Source organism: Littorina saxatilis, linkage group LG1, assembly GCF_037325665.1.
Source record: "Littorina saxatilis isolate snail1 linkage group LG1, US_GU_Lsax_2.0, whole genome shotgun sequence".
Taxonomy (NCBI): Eukaryota; Metazoa; Mollusca; class Gastropoda; order Littorinimorpha; family Littorinidae; genus Littorina; species Littorina saxatilis.
In genome coordinates this window covers 62,592,084-62,616,133 of record NC_090245.1, presented here as the reverse complement: position 1 = coordinate 62,616,133, position 24,050 = coordinate 62,592,084, and the positions used below count along the sequence as shown (strand labels likewise).

Sequence of the window (24,050 nt, the reverse complement as noted above, 5' to 3'; positions counted from 1 at the left end):
TGTGTGTGTGTGTGTGTGTGTGTGTGTGTGTGTGTGTATGTATGTGTGTGTGTGTGTGTGTGTGTGTGTGTGTGTGAGAGAGAGAGAGAGAGAGAGAGAGAGAGAGGAGAGAGAAGAGAGAGAGAGACAGAGAGAGAGAGAGACAGAGACAGAGACAGAGAGAGAAATAGAGAGAGAGAGAGAGAGAGAGAGAGAGAGAGAGAGAGAGAGAGAGAGAGAGAGAGAGAGAGAGAGAGAGAGAGAGAAGACGTGACAATGGTTTATTTCCTTATAGTCCATTGGCCCATGGAAAGTGGGTAATATATACAGCGACAACTTCTTTTTTTACATTTAGTCAAGTTTTGACTAAATGTTTTAACATAGAGGGGGGAATCGAGACGAGGGTCGTGGTGTATGTGTGTGTGTCTGTCTGTGTGTGTGTGTAAAGCGATTCAGACTAAACTACTGGACCGATCTTTATGAAATTGGACATGAGAGTTCCTGGGAATGATATCCCCGGACATTTTTTTCATTTTTTCGATAAATGTCTTTGATGACGTCATATCCGGCATTTTGTAAAAGTTGAGGCGGCACTGTCACACCCTCATTTTTCAATAAAATTGATTGAAATTTTGACCAAGCAATCTTCGACGAAGGCCGGACTTTGGTATTGCATTTCAGCTTGGAGGCTTAAAATTTAATTTATGACTTTGGTCATTAAAAATCTGAAAATTGTAATTAAAATCATTTTTTTATAAAACGATCCAAAAATACGTTTATCGTATCGTTCATTATTTTCTGATTCCAAAAACATATAATTATGTTATATTCGGATTAAAAACAAGATCTGAAAATTAAAAATATAAAAATTATGATTAAAACTAAATTTCCGAAATCGATTTAAAAACAATTTCATCTTATTCCTTGTTTGTTCCTGATTCCAAAAACATATAGATATGATATGTTTGGATTAAAAACACGTTCAGAGAGTTAAAAAGAATAGAGATATAGAAAAGCGTGCTATCCTCCTCAGCGCAACCGCTACCGCGCTTTTCTGTATTGTTAATTTCACTGCCTTTGCCACGAGCGGTGGACAGACGATGCTACGAGTGTACGGTCTTGCGGAAAAAATGCAATGCGTTCAGTTTCATTCTGTGAGTTCGACTGAGCTTGACTAAATGTTGTATTTTCGCCTTACGCGACTTGTTTTAACGTTCCGCTTGTAATAACATGAAAAATCAGACATATCAATATCATCTCAATATCTCATATAGTAAGTTTCCAGCAGTTGGAACCAAGAAATTCATGTGCACATGAAACATAATAGTGAAATATTGAATCCAAAGCAATCTAATTTAAAGCGAGAGAGAGAGAGAGAGAGAGAGAGAGAGAGAGAGAGAGAGAGAGAGAGAGAGAGAGAGAGAGAGAGAGAGAGAGAATGGGAGGGGGGGGCTGAGAGAGAGATGTGCCTGAATAAGAGAAAACTGAGAAAATATATATAAGCATTAATAACAATTTTAAAAATACTCCATGCTGCAAGTAGTAGTTCTCTGTACGCTTACGAGACCCGACCCAAGCAAACAAAACAAAATGTTGTTATTTTGCAGCGAACTACCCATTACCAAAGGGTGAATCCAGTGATTAAACATAAAAGAGCATATAATGACAGGTCACAGTACGGACGATGACAGGGAAGGAAGAGCGGCAGACCAGCACGGACGGGGACTGGTCCGACATGGAGCTACCCCGCCACCTGGAAGAACTGGCGGGCGACAACTACCCGCCTGAGGTTCTTGAAGCTCTGAAAGGGGTGCGCTACATCGCCAGCCAGTTCAAAGAAGGCGATGACGAGGTGGCGGTGAGTCTCAACTAGATATGTTCATTACATTGTCTCCGTGATGTCTTCATTTCATGTGCGAAGGAAGCTCTCGTAGTTATTGTCATGATCAGCGGTGCTGGCTATTGGAGAGAATGGAAGTATCAATGTGCGCTTTGGATACTTTGTCTTTGACCTTACCCTTATCTTAGTCGTTTTCTGCATACCATATTCACCCATGTTATCTTGATTTGTTTAGTCACTAGAATCACTATCATTATCATCGTAATCACCTGAAATAATAATTGTGGTCTGTCACCTGTAGTATCTTGCCTCGCCGCCCGGTTCTCCTGAACAGAATGGTCCAACCTTTTTATTGTTTGCTGTTCACAATGGAGGGGGAGGAGGGAAGGGGGGGGTGAGGGAATATGGTTGTCACATGCTTAAGGTTTTAGGCTAGACGGATTGCTTATTTGTTTATTTTTCTGTCGATTAATCAGACTACAGCGTTAATACAAGCAATAGTGATCTGCTAGCCCTGTCCACTTCTTCTCTTTTGCCTTGAGCGAGACTGTGCCTAGAGCATATGCATAGTCAAAAGCTCGCTACGCATACATTACCCTGCTCCCCTTATCTTGCACGCCACCTCCCTCTGTCCTTGGTGACCAGGGGCTACGTGCACCCTCATCACAACCTCGCCCGCTTCCGCTTTGCCCACCGACGAGATCAGAGACCACCGCCAGACAGGCTTAGACAGCGAGCCGCTGGTCAGCAGATTGGGCACGTGTGTCCCACGTTCTTCCTGCCTCGCTGTAATGAACCTTTTGGCGGGCGGGCATTATGTAGGGTTAGAGGTATTGAAGGAGAAGGCGGAGGCAAGAATCCAAAGTTGATTCACTGTCTGTAAAGGCGCGCGCGAGGTTTCAGACTTGTTATCTTGGACAGATTCGGCGTGAATGCGTGACAGGAAAAGGAAGACTTGAACGTCACGTGACGAGCGAGGGCCCCGTTAGCTGGTGGGAAATGGTTTCAGCAAATTACCGTTCTTTGAAGGAAGCCGGCTTTAACGTTACGCTTAGTTAGCTGATAAGCTGAAGCTAATTTGTTCAATCTTGTATCGACTGGGTGTTCGACATTTACAGGAAGCGGCAGCTGCTGTAACGTCCATCTATTCCCTTCCGACTACTCCACCACTGGTGATACATATTTATTTAGAGAGAGAAAAGAAACTCACAATGCACCAGGAAATAACACATTGTACCCACAAGTTTACCGCATTGTGAGGCAAAAGAAATATAAACTATTTTCTTCAGTCAGAGCCATGTTTCTGATGCAGTTTACCGAAAACTTCACTAACGTCTCACTGGCAAATATATTCCATACATTTGCTTGGCACTCAATCAGATGCAAGCCTCATTTCGGACTAATATATACTCATTATAGAAGTGTAGAACTCAGGAATTCAGTTAACTTTAAATACACGAAGTATGTCTTTTGGAAAAAAGCTAACAGGAAAGAGCGAAAAACAATCAGTAAATGCTTAATTAAACATACACATTAACAGGCCCACAATAAGTGTCAGTACCCACAACCCCGTAAAAAAAGATAACTCTGTAACACTTTTCGCAATTTGTCGTTTTCGTGTCCAGTACATTATAAAACTGATTCTGGTGAGAACGTGTGTGTGTGTGTGTTGTCAACATCCATAACCTTCAATCCTGCCTTCAGAGTCTGCAGATGGACCGGGAAACCTGTTATCAGTGGTAGACCGCCATCGGTTTCTGTGTAATGTCAGGTTCATGTATTGCCATCGACTCAGCTCCTCTTGCTCAGCCACCCACCCCCATCCCCCACCCCCTTCCGCCCCGAGAAAAAAACCCTGTCCTTTCTCATGTTTAAGCCCTACCATCCCCACCCCGTCCTCCCCGTAAAGTCCCCCCTCCCGCCTCTCATCCTACCCGAGTGGTTCTGTTGGGCTCCAGTCCTCCTGCCAGACGAGGGTAATGGCTCGTCCCGATCCTCTCCTGTCCCCCACACGTCCTCACCCGCTGACAAATTCCTCAACAGCAGGAAACATACAGATCGATCTCGCCCCGCCACCGGACGCTTTGATTTATCGCTTCTTTCCCAGGCACTGACCCGCCGCCATTTTATTTGCGCCGCAGTTATTGAAATGCCCGGATGCCACTTGCCCCGCTCGTGAAAGGCAAGAAGACGAACATCGGCATAGAAAGAACGAAAGATGAAAGAAAAAGAAATTGGGGTGGGATTCGTAGGGAGAAGTTTTGTCATGGTGAAGAGAAATAGGCGAGGACGACGTTTTTGTCCGTTATGCATAAAAAGTTGGAGAAATATGGCTTTCCCTGATGGGTGGGATGAAATGCGATATGCTGCTGGCTGAATGGGACTGATGCCTTGTTGCTCGTTTCGGGGCATCAGGGACTTATAAATCTGAGAGGAGGATTCGTTTTTGCTGCAGTTTATTGTCCTTTATTGAAGCGTCTTCTGATTTGTGTTTTCCTTTTCTTTGTTTTTTTCCTTCTTTTTTTTTGTCTTCCGTTTTCGTCACGTCTTTGTTCTTTAGATAGATCGAGGGGGGGGGGGGGTATCATATTTGATTGTTTGTTGTCTGTTTACCACTCGAGACCACTTGCTCGGGGCATGAGATAGTTTGGATTCAATGTCTCAAGTGCTAACTGGAGTAGTATGTGTCTTACAAGTAGGTCATGGAGGCGAGGTAATGGTTGTCATATATTTTGCTGGCCGTAACGTGTTGTCCACATGAACCGAGGCGAGGTAATGGTTGTAATATATTTTGCTGGCTGTAACGTGTTTTCCACATGAACCGAGGCCATGTACGTAAAGTAAGAGTTTTGTGATTTAACTGAAAGCCCGCCATGCGCCTATAAACTTCTTTTTTTTACGAATACATTGTATTAATGGACGAGTTGATCATTAGAACTAACATTGCTTCCTAAATGCAGACTGATACTTTTACGTCTGGCTTTATGGATGTTATTACTAGTATTTATAAATGAACTTGACACTTCAGTCAACCTAATCAACCTTTGTTTGTTTTGTTGGGAGAAAAGAAAGTTTTTTCTTTGAAGAGTACAAAGACCGCGATTTTTTTTTAAGTACAGTCGAACCTGCCCTGGCGACCACCTCTCAATAACGACAACCTGCCCATTACGACCACCTGACAGGATGCCCGCCTATCCCCCCCCCCCATATAATTCAGCTTTCCATAGCGATCACTCGTCTGTATCAACCACTTTTGATTGGTGCATTTGGTGGTCATTAAAGACAGGGTCAACAGTATATTCATATATATGTCAGTGAATTATATGAACGCATAACTGTACCGAGAAATGCATCCTTATTTTGTGTTTTGTCGGAAATTGCTGCGCACGAGTAGATTTTCATATGTTATTTTTGTTAGGTCTTCCTTATACGACTCACATCGAAATCATAATTAATGGCTAATTAAAAAATGGATCCATCAATGCCCGTTCCCCTCTCCCCCTCCCCCCACACCTACAAAAATGCAAAGTCCAACTCCCAAGAAAAAAAGTTACTCACACTCCAGAACAGTGAAGATCTACGCTTGTGAATTCCAATAACACCAAATGGCATGTCTAACAAAAAGAAGCAGAAAAAAGTATCAAAGCCACATTTCTGATAGCAAGCGGCGTCTTGAAGCACGCACTATTCTCATTTTCCTAATTAAGTCTAATGACGATTGACTGGCATGAGAGCAAGGGAGCAGCAATTTCAGTCCCCTGCGGCAGGCGACCATCTTTGCTCGTTAAGTGCCTCGTATTTGTGGCGAATCCAAAGACCCAGGCCGGAATCACAGCTGTCGGCCGTAGAAAACGCAACGCGTTACTTTTGGAGAGAGACAAAAGAGAAAGAGTTAGACTTGCACAGAAGCGGCATTGCAAAAATTGCTAGATCTGTCACACACACACACACGCACACACGCACGCACGCACACACAATCATACACATACACATGCACACACACACGCACATACACACACACGCACACACACCGTCATACATACACACATACACACGCACACACACACACGCACACACACACACACACACACACACACACACACACACACACACACACACACACACACACACACACACACACACACACACACACACAGTGTAGCTACGCATCGAGCTACTGTGATGCAGTCTGTGAAGGTTTTGAATTTGCGCTGGAATATGATTTTACGACACAAAATGCATCTCACCACTACCCCACCACCACCACACCTTTTCACAGACACAGAAGGGAGAGAAAGTTTCTAGGACTAAATAAAGAAGATACCAAAAGTCAGTGTTTCGATAATCCTAAGTTCTGGTGGTATTGGTAGCCCCGTATTTATTTGCAGTTAGCTTTTGTGTGAAGGGAATCTTCGCACTATTCAAGATTGTAAATGAGTTCAAGTCAAGTGCCGTTTCAACTCCGTACCTCGTTTTCAGTTACTATAGGCGCCACTTAAACTGACATGGGGGATATCTGATGTGAACGGCTGTTACGCGTGATTGTTCTGAAAAGTGACTATTACATGATTGTTCTGAAAGTCTACTATTTATTTCATCGTAATCATGTAAGCCCTCATACGTGATTGTTCTGAAAGCTTACTAATTTACATGATTGTTCTGAAACTCTACTAAAGGTAAACTTGCTTCACCCGTGAAATGTTGTCAGATATGGAGCAATATGTATACTTTGTGTCTTCGTGGGTTTTTTGGGTGTTTTTTTCTGTGTCCGAGACAGCTTCATAATGCGTGTTTGTGTGTGTTTGAGTTGATCCGTCTCTCCACTCCCTTTTTTTTAGGTGTAGGGGGTGGGGGAGGTTAATTCATATCAATTGACACTTTATCAAACCATTTGAATAATTCATATAAAAAATTCTGGTGGTTGCAATTGCTGTGTGATAAAAAAAAGTGTAACTGAAAACAGAGATGTGCTGATAAATTTAGCTTTCATGTGTGTGTATGTGTGGTGTGTGTGTGCGTATGTACTCAGTGCGATGGCGTCGGAAACGGGGGGGGGGGGGGGGGGCAGCTGGTCCTGGGGTGGGGGTGGGTGGGGTGGGTGGGGGCAAACATGTCTTTTTGCCCCCCCCCCCCCAACATTTAGGATGACAAAAATATTCAGAGAGAGAGAGAGAGAGAGAGAGAGAGAAAGAGAGAGAGAGAGAGAAAGAGAAAGAGAGAGAGAGAGAGAGAGAGAGAGAGAGAGAGAGAGAGAGAGAGAGAGAGAGAGAGAGAGAGAGTTGATAAACAAAATACTCCCCCCCCACACACACACACACAAAAAGTATAATTATGGTCTCGCGTGCAAGAACTTTATAGCCCAGACTCCCCACCCATATCGCAACCCCGGCCATCTCCTCACGTCTTTCATCCCCTCTCCACTTGAATTTTTAGTTCATAAAAATAAAAGATAAAGTTTCATTTGTGAAAATTATTTGTTGTGCCTTTCGTCTTTAAAGGGCCAAAACGTAGCTTCCATTTTCCCTCTTTGCCATGCCTTTCGATCCATTTTGGTGACCTAGCCACATAGCATGGCGAAGAGGAAAAATCAAAAATTTCTATGTCCCTTTAATACCTGTAATTAGAATTTTCAGTTGGGAATACTCAAGAAGAATCATTACATTTTTGAAGATTATAAATAATTTTTGTCTTTGAACATTTAATTTCAATTTTGAGTTGAGAACAATAAAGAAGACATGTTCAATGTATGAAACGTATTACTTGTTGAGTTTGTATTCATTGGGCGGGGGTATAAATATCAATTTCACTTAAGATTTAGTATCATTGTATCAAAATAAATGTATTGTTCCATTTACCTATATACAAACATACACACAGACAGACGGACAAAGTGAATCCAGTATACCCCCTCCAACTTCATTGGGGTGGGGTATAAATATCAATATCACTTAAGATTTAGTATCATTGTATCAAAATATTGTTTCATATACATACAGACATACACACAGACAGATGGACAAAGTGAATCCAGTATATATACCCCCCTCCAACTTCGTTGGGCAGGGGTATTCATATTGTTCTATATCTGACAACATTTCACGGGTGAAGCAAGTTTACCTTTAGTAGAGTTTCAGAACAATCATGTAAATTAGTAAGCTTTCAGAACAATCACGTATGAGGGCTTACATGATTACGATGAAATAAATAGTAGACTTTCAGAACAATCATGTAATAGTCACTTTTCAGAACAATCACGCGTAACAAACGGCAATTGCAATAATCTTTGTTCCGCAGTGATGTGCAAAGAAGGTCAACTGTAGTCCCGAGTCCGCGATGCGCAGAAGGCATCGAGCAGATGACAGAAGATCTTTGATTGCATTCAGTACCTTGAGACACGGGCCTGCAATGGGAACCAGCCAAGACAGAATAGAATGAATACTATATGCGCACCCGTATCTTCCTTCAGGATACGTTTTCTCTGTCTAGTATGACATCTATTGTTTTTTTGTTTTGTTTTGTCAGTTTGAAAATATGCGCTCCTTCTGTGCCACTTCCGAACTGTTCCTGAGTGAACAACACTTAACAATTCAACTTACACAAACTTACACAAAATATGAAAATGCTGAGGTACGGGCCGATGAAATGAACATTTATTAGTTTCTTCGTAGTCTTCATTGTATTATTATTTTACATTTATATGCCTTTCTGACTAACAACGGGAAGGACGTATTTGTGTTTTCTTTTTCTTTCTCGCTATGTTGTAACTTTCAAGCTAGGCAGCCGTCTCTGTTTAGTTAGTAAGCGGGGAGGTTTACTGGTCCCAGTCTGTTGACCAAGAAGAAGCTAGATTCGTGAATGTTCATTGTTCTCATGGACCCCTGGGCAAGTTCTTCTCTCCCTCGCCTGGTACCAGAATTCTTGTGGTCCTCAAGACTGTGGGTTGAACTCGGCCTTCTTTTGTCTCTCTCCGTCTTTGCCGTTCCTCGCCCTGCTAGATTCACCGCCAGCTTTCTTTCATGAGGATGAGATTAAGCGTGTTTGGTTCTGCAATGAACAGACACCCTCCGAGCTTATGAACCGACCGCGGCCAATCAACTTATTTACACACACAGAGGCTTTTGCCGAGCTACGCCTGTCTGAGATAACTCTAGTGTTAAACCGCATTGACTGGCAGATGTGCCGCTCCCGCTGTCGGGTCTTTGCATACAGGCGGAATAGCAAGTTTGGAAGGAAGTTTCGACAGAGCTTGGACGTGGATATGGTAGTGAAGGAAAATGGGGAAACAGATGAGAGGAAGCTGGTGGGGTGTGCAGGTGGGGGAAAGGAGACACCAGCAGATAGGGCTCTTTGGGGGAGGTGGGATAAGGGTGGATTTGCGGAGGTTGTATTGATTAAGAGCGAGGCGACAGGATCAATGCCAGGATAAACGGCTTTCCTTCCCCGTCCAATCATCGAGTCCGTTCGACAGGCGCCTGCGGCTAAGGAGGGAGTGACCGACAGCCCAGCCGTACGTGTAAAACCAAACACACACACACACACACACACACACACACACACACACACACACACACACACACACACACACACTGGCACACATAGAAAGGTACGTTATTGGAGCGTTTAATTCTAAGCAAAACTAAACATTTAGCATAACTTCTGCCTATCGGTGTCAAACGTGGATGAACACAACAATAATACTGAATATTGCTATTTCATATGTTACGTGGATTTCCATTGGTCAATTGGGCAAAACTGAGCTCAGTGTAAAAGTGATATCGACGACATTTCCGTCGATATCAATTTTGATATCGACGACCTCTTTATTGCTTCCCCACTTGAAAAACAAAAACACCTACATTTAAAAACAAACAAATATATATTAAATGATCATGTGTCTCTGTATGTTGCTTCTAAGACGACAGGGAGCACAAATCAAAGTCTTTTGATTACGTTTCGTTTCAGCATTTCTAATGTGTCCTTTTTTCAAGAGTAAAGACAAAAAGTGTTCGCTAGACTGTTCTCATCTTGTCCTTGGTCCTTGATTGTTTCTGCCTGAGTTGGCATCATACAGAGGAGAGAGTGCGCCTTGCTGGGCATGCATGGCGGGCAACAGTTGGACTTGATTACACGCAGGGCCCCCTCTGCCGCCTAGCTGTCATGGTGCCAGACCTTGCCACACTGCCTCTTATTGATCTTATTACGGCTTCTCCTGTCGCTTCCAACTGTCAAGCAGAAACTTTACGGTTTTTATTGTGTGTTTTTTTAATAAAGGTTTTTGTTTGTGTATGAGGTTGAATATTCCAGCTGATGTTTTAAGATTTATGATCAGTGACCCTACTGCAAGTATAGTGTACGAAACTTAAATTAAACTGTTCGGTCCAAAAGTTGAGATTTCATTTTTGTTTCAACTGTCGAAATGGTATCATACGCACATAGCGACTGTGAAATGCTGTATCGACCAGTGACCACTTTTCAGAAACCTCACTTCTAGTCTAGAGTCTTTTTGGGCAAGTTTTATTTTTTCCCAGCCTGGAGGAAGAATTAGGAAAACGTTTCGAAAGGTCATATGGGATGTTGTAAGTTGCATAGTTTTCGCTGACCCTTTCTAGGTCCCAACGTCTTTTGGTCGTCAGTGTTCTGTATGCGTGCCGGAATGCGTGTGTGCGGTTATTATAAGTTAACTGGAAGCAGAGTGTGGAAGATAACCACCGTGTGTCTGTAAACTTAATGCATCTCCACACGAAATAAGTCAATGGTCGTAAAGTTGGAACTCAACACAAATAGAAAGAGAGAGGAGGAGGAGGAGGAGGAGGAGGAGAGGAGGAGGAGGAGGAGAGGAGAGGAGGAGGAGGAGGAGAGGAGAGGAGAGAGAGAGAGGAGAGGAGAGGAGAGAGAGAGAGAGAGAGAGAGAGAGAGAGAGAGAGAGAGAGAGAGAGAGAGAGAGAGAGACCAGGCAAGAATGACAAATCCAGTTCCTTTCCCCGAAAACGGCGTATGGCTGCCTCATACGCCTAAAAAAAAACACTCATGCAAAACGCATGAGTGTACTTGTGAGTTTCAGCCAATGAACGACGACGCGGAAGAAGAAATGCAGTTTCAGGTCGAAATATTCATCTGTTTCATCACAACCTGCATTTGCCTTTCTGTTTGTAGTGAAGGGAAAAGCCAGGCAGCCCCTTGTTGTGTCCTATAAAGATCGGTTTGACTAATGACTGTTGCCTTTGCTGTGCGTGCAGGAGGAGAGAGACTGGGGCTACATCGCCATGGTGATGGACCGTTTCTTCCTCTACATCTTCACCACCACCTACATCTGTGGCACGCTGTCCATCGTCCTCTACGCCCCCTCCCTCTACGACCCTCGCGAGCACATGACCCTGGTCGACCCCAACAGCACCTGTCAATACTAGCCCCTCTGCTGAAGAACCCCTGCCCCATTCACCTTCAGACGGAAGGTGGCTGCCTGGGAGGATGAACTTAAAACAGAAGACGATTCCTAGACAAAGACTGTAGAACACACAAACCAGTCGCTGGTTTCAACCATCCAAATGTGTCACGACAGTCGAGTCTGTTATCATCTGAGAAAGAGTTTGTGCACATGATTCATGTAACACCCCACCCCTTCTTTCTTTGAAGGCGAAATGTGGCTCCTTGAGTGCAGAGAAAAAGATTATCAACACATTTGTAACACATGTCAAAAAGTGAAATGGTTGTGTGAAGTTTGGACAGAAGTGGAAAGATGTCTGTGTGTTTGTCTGTGTACGAGGTTTTGAGAGGGAGTTTCTGTCCATGTGGTTAGTGTGGTTGACGATGGAAGGACTTGGCTGCTGAATTGCCCTGCATACACTGACTGCCAGCCCCGATCTCACCCAAGGTGGTGGCTGGCGTGTGCTGCATTGGCCTCTCATGGCATGTCCGAGGCGCGTTCTTTTAGGAATGTTTACCTATATACATATATTTGGACACGTGAGAAAGAACAAATTAACTTCTTCAAAAGTCTACCGAATCAACGTGCACCTATATTGCGTCCCCAGATTCACTCAAATGAGTCATGTTTTCATAAAATCTACTGGAAATTAGCAAAATCCTTTCTATCCATGCCTTACGAATAAGTCTTGATAGACATGAATCAAATCTCTTTTTCAACGCTGCTGTAGCACTTGCCGCGTGCAGCTTGTGCTGTCATTTACAGGTAGATATATTAATGTAGTGTTATACTTATTTTGCTCTTCATACATATTAATATATACTGATTATAAAGACATTATGTACAAAAAGACTATTGCTCAGGCAAACCTGAAACAGGAAATTGGACTTTAAAACATTGGCCATTCTCTTTTTGGTCCCTCGATCGTCATGGAGCAAGGAGTATCAATCATCATTGAACAAAGTGAAACGATCTTCTTTGCACAGAGTGCAGGATGCACAACGTTAGAGAAATTATTTATTGACCACTTTGGAAACATCGTCAGTATTAAATTCCCAAATCGCGCCCACTCGTGTTAATTTGAGCACGCAGACTGAAGCCTTTTTTGACTGTGTCTTGTCGTAGACATCCCACTGGTCTAACAGCGAGCAGTGGAACTAACCACCGCAGACACGGATTGCTCGTCCCATTTTGGGTGTGTAAGCGCTTCAATCTATATGCTTCACTGTGAATTTGACTCGTGTAGTATGAACAGGACGTATGTAAAATATGTACATAATTTTTAGGTATTCGCAGAAAGATCATTGTATGTGCCATTTCTGTCGTGTTTTGTTCAATAAGGTAGAGTTTGAGAATGAAAGGAGTGAAGCCATATCTTATCTTTCATAATCCTACTTTCCACTCTCCTTTCCCTCTTTTTTCCGCTTCTCCTTCTACTTTGTTTTCCTGATTTCCCGTTGACCAAGTGTTTATCAATAATAAGATGTTTTGAAGATATGGCGAACTTGGATACTATTTAAATTGAAAGCATTAAAAACGTACATATTTCACAAATCAGAGCAATTGGAAAATGTGGTGTCTTTTGATACAGGTTCAGTCTACTTGGTGTGGCTGTAGAAATCACCGATGAACTTAACCGTTGCGTACAGTCCAGAACTGCACGTACGCGGAGGGAATGGGGGGCAGGTCATTGCGGTGCATCTTTACCTACAGCATCTCGCCTGCTTTGAAACACGATGCCCGTCTGCTGTTTCACAGCTACTGCTCCTTGTTTGAAAATGCATTAGCCGTGATGAGGAGCACTTAACATGTTCCATTCTATGCACCAAAAGAAAAAAAGAGGTGAAAGCTAGTTCACTTGCAAGTTAATTTATTTCTTTGTTCTCTGGGGGAAATATTTATTTCCATGGGAATATTTATTAAAGGCAAATGCTCGCTGGTGTTACAGTCAGGATGATTTCCGCGGAGAAAAAGAAAAGGAGAAAACAAATGCAGCCAGGGAAACACACGGAAGACTTCCAGATTTTGATAATGTGAACTGAAAAGATCGAGCCTCAGCCGGCGAGTTAACTTTATATGAGCAATACCAGAAGGGGAAGAGAAGAGAGTTCCTTTGCAAAGTTTTCTGTCAGTTCAGTCAGAGACTATAGAGTACACCGAAACGACCCAAGCGGTGCAAGAAAATGAGACAGGAAGCCCTATGGTGCCACCACGCAGAAGTCTGTATACTGCCTTCTTTCGCTCCCCGCCATTTAGCGATAACGTGCAGCAGATACCAACATGAAAGCGTAGTGGTAGATGTTGTGCGGCCATGAACTGCACGAAATCTAATTGAAACGGATTCAGAATACTTAAATTTTATAAAGAAAAGAGCAGGTCAGGATTTTGTTTCTCATTTTTTCTTTCGTTTAGTTTTAGAAAATTAAGTAGTAATGCGTGTACTCTACCGGTTCAGAGACGGTAGCGTACATAGATTGTACTTGTTACAGTCTCTAAGCAGTCCAAACTATGCATGCTAATAATATACTCTTCAAAAAAAGTTAAGGACCGGTCATGACATCTTCACAATCTTTAACATATTCGCCAAAAATCAAGGGTTTGACAATTTGATTGAAACGTCACTTTTTTGAATGAACAAAAGGGAAGTGAGTCTTGCTGTAGGAACATTTTTGGCAGGCAGTGTTACTGTGTCATGCTAAACAGGCGGAAAAAATTAGGGTTTCTTTAAAAAGGGGGCAGTTTTCAAAGTCCTATATGAAATCGGTGCAAGACATGCCAGGACAAAAACCACTAATGCACGTGCTACAACAGGGTTCCAGCAACAAAATGTGCGCACAAATTTGTGTTTGTAAAATGACACACTGACAAACAAATGCAATAAATCAACATGCCCCTATCACGAAAACGGAGCGACTTGGATAAGGCAAGGTCATTTTGATGGCTACAAGATGTTGTTTCTGTCAGGCAAGTGGTTCAGAGTGTTGCAGTGTCTCACTTCAACATCATCGGAGTGAAGGAATGTCTTCAAGCAATTGGCAGAGTACAGTTACGACAATGTTATGGTCGGCCTACAGTCACTACAACAATGGAGGATCGCCTCATCCAAATGAAGGTCATGCAGCAAAAAAAGGTTACTGAAAAGGCAGCAGGCATCGACCATGAGCTGCCACCACACACTGTTGTCAGTAAGTCAAAGTGTTACAAACTGCTTACTCTCTTTCAACTTCAGTGAAAGACGGCCAGTCCGCAAAACAACATTGACTGCCAACCATCCAGCTGCCCACCGAGCCTGGTGCACTCGACATGTGAGGTGGTTACGTCATCGTAGGGCTCAGTTCTTGTTTACAGATGGGTCCCGCCTCTTCTTGGATCCTGCTGATGGGTGCATCAGAGCCTGGAGGCGTCGTAGAGAGCCCTTTGCAGATTGGCGCTGTTCTAGAACTAGATCAGTCGTTTGATGGGGGCTCTTTGATGGTCCGGGGAGAGATCACCTTACGTTATAGGACATCTCACTACCGATTAGTGGGAGGTTAACTAGTGATCGCTGCCAGGATACGATTTTGCAGTTTTTCGTTGTAAGAAATACTAATGTTGTGAAATTGAAATCAGAGGGTTTTCTAGAGTAACAAGCGTTGTTTTCGCTGGCATGTTTGACGTGGCATTTTCAGGAGACAGTCCTCAGTTCTTCAATAAAACAATACAGAAAAAATTAAATCATTTAACCGTGTCATCTCTGTATGGCATGCGTTTGAAAAAGTGGTCCTTAACTTTTTTTGAAGGGTATAGTTTCACATGTATAAGATTAAAAAAAAAATTTTTTTGCTTCGTCTCATTTTTGCATTCAAAGTCGGCGGACTGTCCGATGAAACTGAATTCGTTTGCATCGATCGAAGCGCTTACATTGCATTCATGTTAGATCACAGATCTGAGCCTTACCAGAATTGTACAGCTATGTACTCAAGAGCACAACTATGAAGACCATTTTCTCCTTCGGAAAATAGGTGTAAACCACAACAAAGGAACACAGTTATTTGGAACATTGTTCCCGAGCATTGGCATCTAATAGCAATAGGTTCAAGTTGTTTTGAAGACGCCAAATTACCTCCCGATTCGTAGAAAGCGATTTATTTCTGACACATTTTCTCAGGCTGGACTATTCATTCAGAATGCGTTGGTATCTGACTAAAACCCCAAAAAATAACAAAGGCTATAGTTCGTGAAAAGACACTGACTTGAAACGTACTTGCATTACAATGCCTACAGCAGTGCATCGATATTTTATAATTTTAATTTAATTATATTGTTTTTTCCCCCGATCATTTAACAAGGATATTCACACACGAACACATTTTTCAATTCTGTGAATGTTTGTAGCACTGTCAGCCGGACAGAACTGACAGGATGTTAACAAAGCCATGATAAAATCATAGCGGTGGACAGTAGTACGTGAGCGTGAGTTTACTCTTCCTGCACGCTGATCGGCTGGTCTCAGTTTCACACCTTAGCGCAAAGAAATATCATTGGTCTCTGTGTACTCTACAGTGACTGGTTCAGTTACATTGTTTCTTTATTTATTAGTTATGAGAACATATTTTTATGAGGACACTGTCAGGCTTTTACACACAGTACAAACACCTTTTCATTTAAACACTTACCGCTAGAGAACACCCTAGGTGTCCCCCATAATCAGCGAGCATTTGTCAACGAATGTATGTTTGTGTAGACAGACGGACCTCTACCCACAGATATCTGAAGCCTCGTTATGACGCTAACTTAACTTTCAAAATCTAAATAACAAATTGACAGCTTGTTACACAAACATTGTTAAAACTGACACGAAATAATTCTTTCATCATCAAAACAAAGTCAGAACAGTTCGAAGTTTTAAAAATTTGAAAGTAGGGAGCGCGGATGTATGTCAAGCAAACTCGGTGAATGAGTCGACTGGTGCATACAACTTGCAGCTCTTTTGAATTGATGACGGAGAAGTGGGCTACCGAAAACAATACAACTTTAGATTTTTTTTAAATGCTGGTCGACTGATATTTTAACCATTCGATACTGTTAGTTGCTGTGTCTGTGTATATTGAGTGTTGCGCGCATACACACGTACTTCCGCGATAGGGATATTATTACATCAAATGAGCTGCATCTTACCATTGCCAAAAGCACACACATTTTCCGATAAGCGCTAGTTTCTTTGAAGACACCGCCACTCGGTTTGTGTCACTATCAGTCATGTGTTGTATTTTTGATTCAGAGGTACACAATAACATGCTATTGCAGATACAGAGTCGCACTGAAACCACAAACAGACGACTAAATTCATCACGTACGTAAAAAAAAGAGGAAAGTGGGTCACACGGGGCCACGATGGCACGGGGGTTGAATAAACCACGATAACTGGTGTGTGGCTTACGCATGCTAAACAGCCATTTAAGCGAACTGTGTCATTTAATGCTGTTAAATGATATTGCCAGTGTGTTCCATAAGGTTAGAATTGCTTTTTTTAATTTTTTTTAAGAATCCATCGATCTGTAAACCTCATGTGCGGCGGAGTGGGGCTTTAAGTTAACCCCACCCCAACCCCAACCCCACCCACCCCCAACCCAACTCGAACAACGCTGGGATGAAAAGAGGACGGTTGTTAAGAGAATTCTAACTGAAGGAGAAAAGAGATAAAAACGTGTTGTGACAAATTTGGCGGCTGGTGTGAGATCGAAATTCGATCAAATCAGTTTGGCTAACAAGACGCCATATTCCTAATGCTTCTTTCTCCTCTCCTGCTTTGTCGTAGCATGGAAATTGCCGCCATTACAGCAAATTGGAGAGAAAACGAGACAGATTTCCAGCACTCTCCAACCGTTTGTCCGAGAAATCGTGCGGAAATGCAGGTTGATGGCTGCTGTTGTGTCATATCACTTGGTTCCAGCGCGTGAGGCTGCTTTGTTAACGGGGCGCTATTGTAAGGATGCTACTCGCTGTATACGAAACTGTGGCTTAATGATCCAACAGTCATTTTCTTTTCGAAGGAAATGGCAAGTTGCTGAACGGATTGAAAGTGAGTCAAGACCTGAAGGAGAGTTTACCGAAACATTAAACCCAAGCTTGCTTGTTAGCTAGTAATTGTGTATCGAAAAAATGGCTAATTGTAATAATACCACGTGAATGGTTTTTGTATGAAAATAAATGATTTCTGAATAAGAATTTAATAAAAACAAAAACAAAAACAAATAGCTATCAAAGCAGCAACTTTAGATGCAGCTGGCTTGGAACTATCCAGATGTCAATTCTCTTTCTTTCACACCCATCTTGCAGCCGTTATATATATATATGTAACTCAGCCGGTTTGTCTGCAGTCAGTTTTCTTTGGTTTACGAAAGTGTAATTGCAAGCATAGGCACACTTTTTTGTCAGTTGTTTGTTGCAGCGTTATATACAATGTGTGAGTGAATGTGTGTGTGTGTGTGTGTGTGTGTGTGTGTGTGTGTGTGTGTGTGTGTGTGTGTGTTTTGTACTTTTTTTGCCAAACTTTTTATTTTATTTAGGACCACTGTGTTTTTCTGCATGTCCCTATCAAAAAACAAGAAAGGTAGGTTGTTGGAACGTTTGTTATTGACAAAACAATACATTCACTGTTATAACGTTTCAACAACCTACCTTTCTTGTTATTTGGTTCTGAATTTTGGAACGTTGGCAGTCTCTTTGTTTTTGTATTTGCATGTCCCTATGTTTTTTCATTTAACCGTGGAGAGAATAGCCAAGCTGAAGGGCTGACTTTGCCAGTGTCAGTTTATAAGTCAAATTGGTGCAGCGGATAATAAACTTGGCCAAAAAATTATTGCATCAAATTGCGCACGCTAAGAAAAGCATTAAAACGCAATTCATTTTAGTGGAACTTTATATGCTCGAAAATATAATTATGTCAACTGTTCATATCATTTGTCCGATTGATGGTACTTTGTATAGGCATCCCGTGGCAGCGTTTCAAACAAGGTCACTCCTAAAAATCGACCTGACAAAAACCATAGCCCCGTATTTTAAAATCTGCAAAAAATCTGAATATGCTCAAACTCAACACTTCTGACTACCATTGGAAAGGCCATTCAATTTCCTGTTCAGAGCATTTTGTTTTATGCACCTTACTTCTCTAGTCTTTATGTAGCCTTTTGTCAAAGGCGGTAAGTGTTAACCGTTTCAGAGGCAAAAAAGGGCACGTTTTGCGGCCATTTTAGGGGGAGGGGGGGGGGGGGGGGGTCCTCCACTGAAAGAGCCGTATATGCTCAAGTTCTCAATGATTTGGTTTGGAAATTTCAGAAGTTATGACCAATAGGCTGACAAAAATCTGTGTTGCTTTTTGTGAATGTGTATACTAAGCGTGTTGTATTACGTAACTTTTCCGAAAGAACTAAACAAATATTTATATTAATTCAGAGTTTTAGGTTAAAACATCGTGACTTTGCATGGTAAGCAAAATATTTAGGCATAACCAACTGTTTTTTCAAATTCTTTATGCACTCTAAAACAATCTTTGTGAAGTTGAAATTCATTCAAATAAAGAAAAATTATTGCCGCTGTGTATTTTTACATTTAGTCAAGTTTTGACTAAATGTTTTAACATAGAGGGGGAATCGAGACGAGGGTCGTGGTGTATGTGTGTGTGTGTGTGTGTGTGTGTGTGTGTGTGTGTGTGTGTGTGTGTGTGTGTGTGTGTGTGTGTGTGTGTGTGTGTGTGTGTGTGTGTGTGTGTGTGTGTGTGTGTAGAGCGATTCAGAGTAAACTACTGGACCGATCTTTATGAAATTTTACATGAGAGTTCCTGGGTATGATATCCCCAGACTTTTTTTTTCATTTTTTTGATAAATGTCATTTATGACGTCATATCCGGCTTTTTGTAAAAGTTGAGGTGGCACTGTCACACCTTCATTTTTTAATCAAATTGATTGAAATGTTGGCCAAGCAATCTTCGACGAAGGCCGGACTTCGGTATTGTATTTCAGCATGGAGGCTTACAATTTAATTAATGACTTTGGTCATTAAAAATCTGAAAATTGTAATTAAAATTATTTTTTTATAAAACGATCCAAAATTACTTTTATTTTATTTTTCATCATGTTCTGATTCCAAAAACATATAAATATGTTATATTCGGATTAAAAACAAGCTCTGAAAATTAAAAATATAAAAATTATGATTAAAATTAAATTTCCGAAATCGTTTTAAAAACAAATTCATCTGATTCCTTGTCGGTTCCTGATTCCAAAAACATATAGATATGATATGTTTGGATTAAAAACACGCTCAGAAAGTTAAAACGAAGAGAGGTACAGTAAAGCGTGCTATGCAGCACATCGCAACCGCTACCGCGCTAAACAGGCTCGTCACTTTCACTGCCTTTTGCACTAGCGGCGGACTACGGTCATTGTAAAAAAATGCAGTGCGTTCAGTTTCATTCTGTGAGTTCCACAGCTTGACTAAATGTAGTAATTTCGCCTTACGCGACTTGTTTTGTATTTAAAAACAACAACACCGGTAGTGCACCACGAAAACAGTGTTCACTCAAAACAGGGGACACGCCTATTGCTAGAAAAATACGTACACTTCGTGAACGAAAGTTGTAAAGAAGTTTCACACAATGATATGTGATCAGGAAATCTGTTTTGTGCACCAAATTTCTTTCGATGTGTCTAGTTATCTCGATTTATAATGTTGATAATTGCTGAATGTGTTTGTGACAGACTATAGCTTTTGAAAAAGACTTTAGTGTATTTTTTAGGTTTATGAACAATCCTGTATGATGCTAGATGTGACTTTCCCGGTCTAACGTATGAAAGAACTCATTGTTATTCAGCGAATTAAGACATTTTCCGGATTACAGTGGTTTTATTGTTTGTAAATTCACTTCATAAACATTGTTGCGAAAACAAACTCGAACATCTTTTGACGGCATGAGTTTACGTATTAGCATTAGATCGAAAAATAGTTACTAACTGAGATCGTTCAAAATGGCTGCGAAGTGGCAAGGTTGCTGTGTTTCATCTGAATCTTGGAGTCTTCCGCACACTCCGGTGCTAATGTAAGTGATCAGAACGGTAAGATTAACGATAGAACTACCAAGACATCGTATTTTCAGCAGGGGGCACACTATTTTTCAAGTCTTGATGATCGTGAGTATTTAAAAAAAAAAAAGATATTCAACAAAATAAGGCTACGAATTCTTAAAAATTGAGGTGCACCTCGAGGCCGATGTCTGTTCTTTAATCGTAGGTCATTTTTTAACACTAAAAACAACGCAAAAGACACGTTCGAACACCTAACTGCACAAGGTGAAAGCGTGTTATTTTGTCCCCCTGGTTTTGGGACTACCGATTTTCCGCGAGAGTTACCTTTCCTTAGCTTGGTTATGTCTAAAAAATGGTTGAGGCAATAGGTGCCAAAGTTTCAGGCTGATTCGAGTGCTGGTTTACATTTGCTGGAGATAGGAACACGCATGAAAAATGATCGATCATCGTTAGTGGTACTGTGTACACTAGCCGTGGAGATTAACAGGCCTGGGCCTGTGCTTACTTGCCTGTGGTTATATTTACCCGGAGCGCTGTGCTCGGTGTTTTGCGCTTTTGTGACCCGCAGCGAAGGAAGCACAGGCCAAGGACAGTTAATCTCAACGGCTACTGTACGCAGTACCAAGGACGGTGATCGATAATTTTTCTTTCGCGTTCCCATCTCGAGCAAATGTAAACCAGCACTCGGATCTGCCTGAAACTTTGGCACCTATTGCCTCAATCATTTTTTGCTTCTGAAATTTCCGAAGCAAAACATTGAGAACTTGAGCATAATTAAATGGCTCTTTCAGTGGAGGACCCCCTCAAAAATGGCCGCAAAACGTGCCCTTTTTTGCCTCTGAAACGGTTGACACCTACCGCCTTTGACAAAAGGCTACATAAAGACTAGAGAAGTAAGGAGCATAAAATAAAATGCTCTGAACAGGAAATTAAATGGCCTTTCCAATGGTAGTCAGAAGTGTTTGGTTCGTGCATATTCAGATTTTTTGCAGATTTTAAAATACGGGGCTATGGTTTTTGTCAGGTCGATTTTAGGGGTGACCTTGTTTGACAGGCTGTCACGGGATGCTTATACAAAGTACCATCAATCGGACAAATGATATGAACAGCTGACATAAATATCTTTTCGAGCATATAAAGTTCAACTAAAATGAATTGCGTTTTAATGCTTTTCTTAGCGTGCGCAATTTGATGCAATAATTTTTTGGCCAAGTTTATATTGTTCCTCCGAATCATTCAACAAACTTGCATTGGTCCTGCATCAGTTGAAATGGCGTTAAAATCAACCAACGGATCCTTCAACAAATTCAATAGAGAAAGGTGAACATGATGACGTAGAATTTTGTGTTTCAGTCTTAAAGTGACCCTATATGGTTTTAAAGGCCCTGTAAACATACAGTACACAAACATATTCTCGCCATTATGACTTGTGTAGAACCTGGCTTTTACATTTGACGAACTACTGCCTGGCCATCGTAAATCCTTGTCTATCATTCGCCAAAAATGATTGGTATCTTTAACTTACACCAGGCCAGCTGAACGCAGATTCTGTGCTCGCTCTCCTTCCCTGCATACAACACTCCCTTCTATCAGCGGCGTATTCGACAACAGTGACTTGGGAGTCAGTAAAAGCAACACTACCTTAAACATAGACGGAGATTTGCCTCATCCACACTTTGACGCTGCCATTGAAAGACCCACATTACAACGCCACAAAGGCTATCTTTTGGCGCGCCATCAGATATTCCCAAGCGGCCAGAGATCAATTCCCTATCGATGGCCGACAAGATAACCCAATTTCCAAACGCTCTTCACTATTTGCTTGCTGTAGTGCCGACAGACGGCACTCATGGTGTAGCTCAAATTGTCTGTTTGCCCTACTTTCCTTCCTCTCCATTTTAAGAAACAGAATAGTTCTCAGCGAGAAAGAGATAGAGAGGGGGATATAATAAACAGAGACAGAGACAACACGAGAGTTTAGTAAAAAGGGGAAAAGACAGGACCGTAAAAGGTACTGAAACAATGACACAAAAGCGATGGACACAAACAGGTTTTCTGCTGCCTTTTCTTTCAGCTTGGCTTGGTAAAGAAAATGCATTGCTCTTTTGTCTTGAACGTGTCAACCTGTCGACAAAAAACACTGCAATGCTTCAGTCTGCTTGAAACTCCAGTCTGTTTACTTCCGCTTTAAACCGCCACTCATTGGAAACAACACATCTATTCTTCTCCTCTCACTGAAATGAAGCCGTCCGATGTCTTTATCGGTGACGTTTTGCCCTGTCGTTTCCACGCGCTGATTTGGTTATTTCAGCTTCAGAATAATTCTGTCCTTCCTATTTCGACTTAATCTCACTATATAACTTCTCCTTCTTCTTCTGCGTTGACGGGCTGCAACTCCCTCGTGTGTTTGAACTAGTACTTTTAACATTTAGTCAAGTTTTGACTAAATGTTTTCAGATAGACTAGGAATCGAGACGAGGGTAGTGGTGTGTGTGTGTGTGTGTTGTGTGTGTGTGTGTGTGTGTGTGTGTGTGTGTGTGTGTGTGTGTGTGTGTGTGTGTAGAACGATTCACACAAAACAGTTATACCGATCTTCATTCAACTTTACATCCAAATCCTTCCAGATGACACTCCGAGACGTGATAAGAGGTCTTTAATGACGTCATAACCGGCTTCTTGAAGAATATGCATCGGCACTGTCACACCCTCATATGTCAATCAAATTGATTGACATTTTAGTCAAACATTCTTTGACTTTAGTCCGGATTATGGGATTGCGTTTCATCTCGGAAGCTTACAAATTAAGTACTTTTTTGTTCATTAAACATGATTGCATTATTTTTCTCATCAATTCCTGAATCCAAACATATATAGATATGTTATGTTAACTCTTAAAATGTGCTCAGAATTCATGAAAATCGGTTTGTGCAAAGTAGGTCTTATATATATTGCCATTCTCGCCGAGACCAGCTTGACCCGTCTAGGTTTACCGGTTTCGGATAGCCAGGTTTTAGTAGTCTCGACAGGTTTTTGGGGTCGATTTTTATGGCCGACTAAAAGTGTTGATATCTCTTGCCGCGACTTGTGTTACGTGTTTGGCCGTTTACACAACCTGTAAGGCAGTCCTAGTTCGTTTTCGGATGTTACGTGCCAAGTGTTTTCGTTTTTTATGTAACCAATCGATCTCGGACATTGATAACAAGTCATGATCTTTTTCTTGCTTACTTGGTCTTGTGCTTGCATGCAAACACGAAGAGGAAATCAAAACTTGACTAAATGTAAAAAGGCACTAGCAGATATGCACATAAGTTAACTTTGGAGATCGGAAAAATCTCCACCCATAACCCAACAGGCGCATCCGGGATTCGAACCCCTAATCTTCAACATTGCAGGCCGGCGTCGTAACCACCAGGTTTTTGTGTCCGTGTCACACTGTTACATCACCTGATATACTGATGACAAGGTTCAAGGTTTTTTTTCCTACTTTTTCTTTGGTATTGCTTGAATTCGAAAATAACCATTCCGAAAACGTATGACAGTTTGCCTTATACTTTTATGTCTCTGCAAAACAGATGTGCAATAAACTGACCCTCGAGAATATTTTTTTTTTTTTTACAGATTCTCCTAGCAACGGTTGATGCCTGCATGTATGAAGCCATGACATAGCTCAGTTGGTAGCGCGCTGGATTTGTATTCAGTTGGCCGCTGTCAGCGTGAGTTCAAACCCACGTTCGGCGGAAATTTA

General features: G+C 41.7%; 1 protein-coding gene across 1 annotated transcript in view; it reads left to right on the top strand.

The window, feature by feature from the left end:
- The window catches only part of LOC138975829 (acetylcholine receptor subunit alpha-like), a 62,742-nt gene extending 49,945 nt beyond the window's left edge, over positions 1 to 12,797 (top strand). The window contains exons 8-9 of the mRNA XM_070348596.1: positions 1,649 to 1,837; positions 11,056 to 12,797. Coding sequence (XP_070204697.1) covers positions 1,649 to 1,837; positions 11,056 to 11,226 — 360 coding nt within the window. The 3' untranslated portion in view covers positions 11,227 to 12,797. The remainder of the gene's footprint in view (positions 1 to 1,648; positions 1,838 to 11,055) is intronic.
- Positions 12,798 to 24,050: the final 11,253 nt, after the last annotated feature.